The sequence below is a fragment of the Lytechinus variegatus genome, chromosome 15 (genome assembly GCF_018143015.1).
Source record: "Lytechinus variegatus isolate NC3 chromosome 15, Lvar_3.0, whole genome shotgun sequence".
Taxonomy (NCBI): Eukaryota; Metazoa; Echinodermata; class Echinoidea; order Temnopleuroida; family Toxopneustidae; genus Lytechinus; species Lytechinus variegatus.
In genome coordinates, this window is record NC_054754.1 from 19,112,870 (window position 1) to 19,119,983 (window position 7,114).

Consider the following 7,114-nt stretch of genomic DNA (forward strand, 5'->3'; position numbering starts at 1 on the left):
CACAACCGTTCTTCTAGAAGCGATCTTTGCACATTTTGAGACCTTTCGAGAATTTAGGGGGCTAACTCTTTGCTCAAATGGTCAGGTAAACTGGACCCGACCAGACGCAAGAACCTGATGTAATGGCAAAAATTCAAACGTCTGTCTATGGATATTCAGATATATGTCTTTCAAGAGCACATCTTATTGAGTATGTATGGTTTAAAATGTTAAAATAAATGTTATTTTTTTTACAACTGATTAAAAATCGCTAAAATTACTTGAATGCAACCTCACATTATCATTTCATTCAAGGATTGACATACATGTGTTGGTTGAACAGAGCGGAAAGACATCCTGCGGCTGGTGGTGGGGGGAGGGCGCTTGGGTGACTCAGGATCATTCAAAAGTTAGACATATAGATTTTCATCCAGTCTAAGGGTATTCTGAGACTTGGTATCTGTTTCTCCTTGTGACTCGGCCCCATTCACACGATAATATTTTTTTTAATGTTACGTTGCATACCATCCAAAGACACTCATGATTTCTTGCCCAGCAACTGTTCTTGAATATCTAAACAAGCTAAAGCGATGAAAAAATCTATAAATTAAACTAAACAAAAATAAAATTACACTATACAATAATACATAATAATATTGATAAATATTAATAATATTAAAGGACAAGTCCACCCCAACAAAAAGTTCATTTGAATAAAAAGAGAAAATATCCAATACGCAAAACACTGAAAATTTCATCAAAATGTCATAACTTTTTTATTCTACATCCGATTTTGATGAAATTTTCAGCATAATGCTTGTTTGATTTTTCTCTATTTATTCAAATCAACATTTTTCTGGGGTGAACTTGACCTTTGAACTCCGCTTTTATAAGATGCTTAATATACATCGGAACAATGTCTCCAAGCACTTTACCATTGTATGTTACTGGACCATGGCAGGCCTGTCCTTTCTCTACTCCCTGGGGAGTATTCCAACAAGAGATCCAAGACTGAATTGCTCAGCATACTTTGTAGGCTTTTGCTTTCTACTGGGTACCCATTTAACACCTGGGTGGAGAGTGGCAAAGGATTAGTGCCTTGCCAAAGGACTCCAGGCCGCAAATATTCGTTGACACACAGTATTGCATCACCCATCAAAATTCATCGCTGCAATGAATTTTATCTTCAAACGAAGCAAGGACTTTTTTTTTCATTGTGAATGGAGCTGATGATTCTTCATGCGATCTTCACATGATCTTGTTATTCTCTTTTTTCTGAACATTCTGTCAGGATTTTAAATTTGTGTGGGTGGGTGGGTGATTGAGAGATAATTTTCTTACGTTCTTGCAGCCCCCTCTTTTCCTCTTCAAGTATTCACAGTTGGAGATCATATGAATTAGAAATGGAAAAGTTAAAATAGAGAAATTTTTGTTTCTAGATTGCCTCCTGAGAGAAAAAACACTTGATATTAAGAAGCATGATAAAAATTAAATGAAATTGGATCATGCAGCATGAAACAAAACATAATTCATTAAAAGGTATTCAAAATGAAATGAAAGGATGAGTGCGAACTTTGAAAGTCATTTAAGATGTTAAGAGAAATAGGATAATAAAGACCATCAGATTTTGGAAAAATAGAACTTGGAAAGTTGTTGAAGAGGAATGATGTAATTTGTGCAAACAAGAAAGAGGGAAAAGTGTTTTGTTTCCAACAAGTCCATGACGGGGGGGGGGGGGTCTACCCTCGAACTTCTAACATGATGTCCAGGATTGATACCAGGTTGCAGGGTGCAAACAAGCCCCCCCCCCCTTCCTCTAAAAAAAAAACTGTTATTAATTTATAAGTATTGGATTCTTTGCAGGGGTGTGGGGGGGCATTCCGCCCCCTTGACTGAAACCCAAGAGGTACAGCAGTGCTTAACATAATTTATCATACAATATGTCGGAAATACCCATCGTAATGGATATCAATGACTCTTATAACGAATAGCCCACAGTTCTAAAAACATCCCAACATTGTTTTCTTTCACACTTGAATACTCTTGTCTGAAGTTACTTATTTTTATATTGATATTTAACACACTTACATCTTATTCATTAAAGCACCCTTCATGCTTGTGATAAGTAATTATGACATTACATTCCACCAATCTTTTGTGTGGTGTATGTCCTTCATATCTCTTGCTCTGAAGGATTTTTCATTGGTTTCTTTCCAAGATTAATTTCAAAAGCAATTGCAAAATGTTTTTAATGATTCTTTTGAACTTTGTGGAATGTGGTCATGGAATATGTTATGACAATTAGTATGCATTGAGTGCAGCCATAAGATAGATGTTTGCTGGCTTTCAAGAATTTCTCCCGAGGATGACTTCTAAAGGAACTTGGTGGTTGATTTTGTAGACTTTGTAGATATTGTGGATTCTCTGAGCGTGTAATGCTTTTATTTGCTCACTTTGAAGTATTTATAACAAGTTTCTTTTGACAAGATGAATTCCAAAAGAAACGGTCTTATTTTTGGAGATTTGATTGACTTTGAGGAGAATAATTCTGTGGGATCTTGTATCTCAAATAATGATTGGATCGAAGAGGTATGTTGTCTTTGTACCAATATGATTTTTGCATAATTAATCTTCCAAGGCTCGACACTAGCAATGGCCCGGGGCAACCAAAAATGAGAATTGGGCCACCAAAATTCTTTAAAAGACAATTGGTGGCCCGGTTGGGCTCCTAAAGTTTTAATAAATTGTAATGTGTTCTTTTGTTCAGGCCCATCGGGCCACCAAGAAAAAATGTTAGTGTGGAGCCTTGATTCTTCTTCTTTTTTTTTCATTTCAAATTTTGTACTGTGTACAATATAACCTGTGTGTTGGCTCAGTTGGTAGAGCGTCTGTCTTACATCCTGGAATTCGGGAGTTCAAACCCCGGTTGCGTTTTTTTGACAGCCTGTAATGCTCTCAAATGACCATGACTTGGTCAGTTTATGAAGTGAAGTAAAACTTGTAAAAAGTAGGGGTCGGACATACAAAAAGGTTGATCCTTTTATGGAATTTCCCAATATTGAAGAAACAAAGATGTGCATCTGGTAGAAATCTGGTACAGTTTTGTCTTCTTCAAATATTTGTTAACAGTATTATAACTTGATTTATAATTATTTCCTTTTAACCAGGTAGTAGTCCTAACCATAACTCTTAACATAGACCTGACTCGATGAATAATTGCAAAGCATAATCATAATCTTGCACCTTGCATCGTTTGAATTCATAACTTCAAATCTTTGATCCACATCATGGTATGCAATGATAATCTGCAAATATGTAATTAATTTAACACAATATCTCTTTAACCTAAACCCAAAGTTTGACGAAGTTGTAATCTTATCTAGTGATCTCTGCTTCTTTCATCAAACAAGGTAGATTTGGATTAATAAACAACACATGTTGGGAAAGTGGGGGGGTAATTGACAAGTAAATTAAAGTGGTAGTCCACTGGCACTTTGTCAATAAGTTGGTTTCAAGAAAATCAGAAAGTTTTTAGAGAAATAGTGGAAAAGGTTTGAAAATCCTCCAAAGAATAAGAGAAAGAAACAAAGTTATGAAATTCTTAAGTTTTTGATATGTTACATCATATGCGAGTAGCTCCCTATGTTCCATGCAATATGAATACCATAAATTTCATTTTATAAATAGAACATAAGAAATAAAAAAATAATACCCATACCCGAGGAGGTATGAATTGATGTGAATGATATGAAATGTATCTACCCCCACATATATAAAATTGCTTTCCTTTTTCATAAGAATTTTTTTTTTTTGGGGGGGGGGAACATTTTTTGGAACATATGTCACATTAATAAGGGAGGAGGTGCTCGTCCTTGACATCACAAAATCAGTTAAAACATAACTCGGTTATTCCTAGACAGAATTTCATCAAACCAAAGAAAAAAATTCTAATTTTTCTTCTTTTATTAAATCCTACTTGTTGTCAGGATGAACTTCTTTTATACCAGTAGACTTTATCGGAAAAGAGAAAGGGGGGGGGGGCATGTTCTATTGGAAGAGCACACAGTCCTGGAAAAGAAATAGAACCTTGGATTGATATAACTATAAAAGTAAGTACGACAGTGAAAAGGATTACACTTTAGGAACATTATCATTTTAATCAAATAAATACCTTTCCTCTATTTTTTTTATTCATAAATCATCAACAAACAAATTTACATTTACATTTCCTCTATGTCTTTTAACAAATGCAGTTGACTTTGAAAAAAAAGCAACGAAATACAACAAAAACAAAGCGAAAGCACCCAAGAGAGAGAGAGAGAGAGAGAGAGATGAAGATGAAGATTAGAAAGTGAACAGATAGAGAGAATTAGAGAAAGGAAGGAAAAAAAAGGGGGAGAGAGAAAGAGAGGGAGAGAGGAGGGTAGGGCAAGAGTAGTCACTAGCAAAGACCCTTGGTTTTCACAATTTGCATAGTACATAATTGAGTCTGAAGTAGTGAGACTATTCACTATATACTGTGGCTGGCTCTACAGACAGAGCCTTCGACACGACTAGTCTTTACTTTAAACCTGTTATAGACCAAAAGCTTCGGTCTCTGTTATGTTGGCTGTTCTGCTGAACCCTGTTTGCTCCACTCACCAAATACAGAGACCAAAGTTTTTTTACATTTTTATGAAATAAAGACAAAAATCGATGAGCCCTGTTGGGAGGGATTTTGCATGGTTAACCCCCTATAAATGGTGGCTGCACGATAGCGAGCCGTCTGTGTATGAGGAGAAATAAAAAAAAGAATTAGATGTTTAAAGAATTCCTCGAAATAGACGGCTGCTGTCTAGACCTGTTATTGCTTAAAATGTCGAATATGAGTCTTTGCTGGCAGACTAGGGCAAGAGAGGGGGGGGTTCCTGCTACAAAGATCTTCATTATACACGCATTACATTCTGATACCTTGTGCTTCCGATTTCATTTGTGTGTAAAACCAAGCATTGTTAAAATGATTACTCATCTGGGAAGTCGAGGTTTTTGCACGTGAATGGATGTGATTTGAAATCGGTCTGCTGCCCACTTTTGTTTGTAAATTGAATAACTCTCTTTTCCCCTTCCCCCTCTCCTCCTACCCCTCACTTTGCTAGTTGTTATTAAACCACCATTAACTGTTTGGCCAGAGTGAGTAGGGACCTCCCATTTTACACATTACTCATTTGCACTCTCTCCCTCTCTCCCGTTCATGCACTCCCCAACTAATATCCTTAACACATGTATGCCTTCTCTCGACAGGTTAACAGCCCAGCAACAGGAAACTCCGAGTTGGACAGTCTCCTCCAATTCTCGCCACCATGCAGGATGGTCGAGAGTGTCAACAACAACCATTCCATCGAGGAGAAGGCGGATCATTTCAGAACTTTTTCCGTGGCCACTGATATTGGAGGCAAACCCGAAACATCGACGTCGACTCCGACATCGGCGACATCGAACCTCAAGATGTTGCCTCTTTTCCCGGATGGGTTTGTTGATGGGGAGCATTACGATGAAGTTAGCGTAGGACTTCAAGAGACAATGTTCGAAGGCAGCATCGAGCATAAGAACAATTCGAACCACGCGCAGCAGGACTTTTTCTGTCAGTTCAACACCCCACCGGCACTTCTTGGTGGGGAGGACAATGATGACCATGGAGAGCAGCGGCTGAGCTCGACCCACTCGTCACCGACACTCTCCCACCACGAGTGCATCCAAATCGACTCTAAGACGTACAGCGCCCCCAATTCGCCTCATGGGAAACCACCGTTATCGCGACACCCGAAGAAAAAGCTCGTTCGGAGACAGTCTTCCCCACCGACCAGTTCCGCAAACGCAGAGGAGACGGAGGACGACGCCGAGGACATCCAAAATGTATCGCCAGATTCACCGAGCACCAGGACAAAATTCAGGAGGAGCTTTTTCAAGCGTTTTTCGGCTGGAAACAAAGAGGAATTACAAGGGAAATCAAGAGCGTTGTCGGTGAGAGAGAGAAAAGTCCAAAAGAAGGCACAACCCGAGAGCAAGAAGGTAGGTCAAAATTATTTCTACAGAGCAATCTGGGGAAGTGTTTCACAAAACAAATAGTTCATGATTTTCACTGACAAATTTGCTCTTAACCAGTCTGATGCAAGGATTATGGAAGCTTTAACAAAATTCATTGAAAGCCACTATTTGTTTTATGAAATCTGGTCTGTACTTGGTTGAAAAATGGTATCCATGGTATTTTGTCCAAGGAAAATATAGCTCTCTTGGAAAATCTTCACATTAAGCTGAATATGAAACATAACATCTGACCTAATCTTAACCCTAATCCTGATCCCTGCATTAATCATAACAAAATAACCATTGCAAACTGATATCTTGAAAGAAATTAAGACAGTTTAAGCAATTGTAGACAGAGAATGTTTGATAAACTGAAAGATGTGCTGCTACTGCTGCTATGTTCAAAATGAATTAACATTTCAAGACTGAATTAAAACAAGTGTTCTCCCACATCAATTTTGTGAGTAGGACTTTATAATGAATTTCATTAATGGGAATTCCTTTTGGTATTTTGACAATACATTGTTCTCTGTGAGAATTGAACTTATCAAGTATCAATCAATAATCCCTCTATTGTGAGTGGTTAAATGTTCTGAACAGCACAGACTGGACCAATACAGTCCACAAAACCTATGGTGATAATGACGATGATAGTGATGACGATGATGGTGGTGATGGTGGTGATGATGAAAATGATGATGACCATGTTGGTGATGATAATGATGGTGATGGTGATGATAATTGATGATGGCAATGATAATGACGGTGGTGATAATGATGAAAACGATTATGATGATGGTGATGGTGATGATGAATAGGATCGTGCTGTGACAACCATGATGATGACAATGACAACAATAATAGTGTTTATATTATTTTGGTGTGTGAAATAAACAACAGTAATTTTTTTTTAATCTTTGATTTGTTTTCATCATTGAAAGGGATTAAAGGATTGTCTCTTTAATTGATAAAATTTTATCTTGTAAATAATGTCAAAAAATTTATCAATCGCTTATACCCCTTTCATAAACCCAATTACTATGAATTAGGCGGCTAATAGCATAATTTGATC

At 37.4% G+C, this 7,114-nt stretch overlaps 1 protein-coding gene across 2 annotated transcripts; it reads left to right on the forward strand.

The window, feature by feature from the left end:
• The first annotated feature begins 2,340 nt into the window (after positions 1-2,340).
• On the forward strand, positions 2,341-6,723 carry LOC121428954. 2 transcript variants are annotated; one of them, XM_041625847.1, is made up of 2 exons: positions 2,341-2,568; positions 5,260-6,723. In XM_041625847.1, the coding sequence occupies exons 1-2, from the start codon at positions 2,467-2,469 to the stop codon at positions 6,082-6,084; spliced, it is 927 nt and encodes a 308-aa protein (XP_041481781.1). In that variant the 5' UTR covers positions 2,341-2,466; the 3' UTR covers positions 6,085-6,723. The 2 variants fall into 2 exon arrangements, with proteins under 2 accessions (XP_041481781.1, XP_041481782.1); XM_041625848.1 differs by lacking the exon at positions 2,341-2,568 and adding an exon at positions 5,114-5,148 and having other exon boundaries at positions 5,260-6,722.
• The last annotated feature ends 391 nt before the right edge of the window (positions 6,724-7,114 follow it).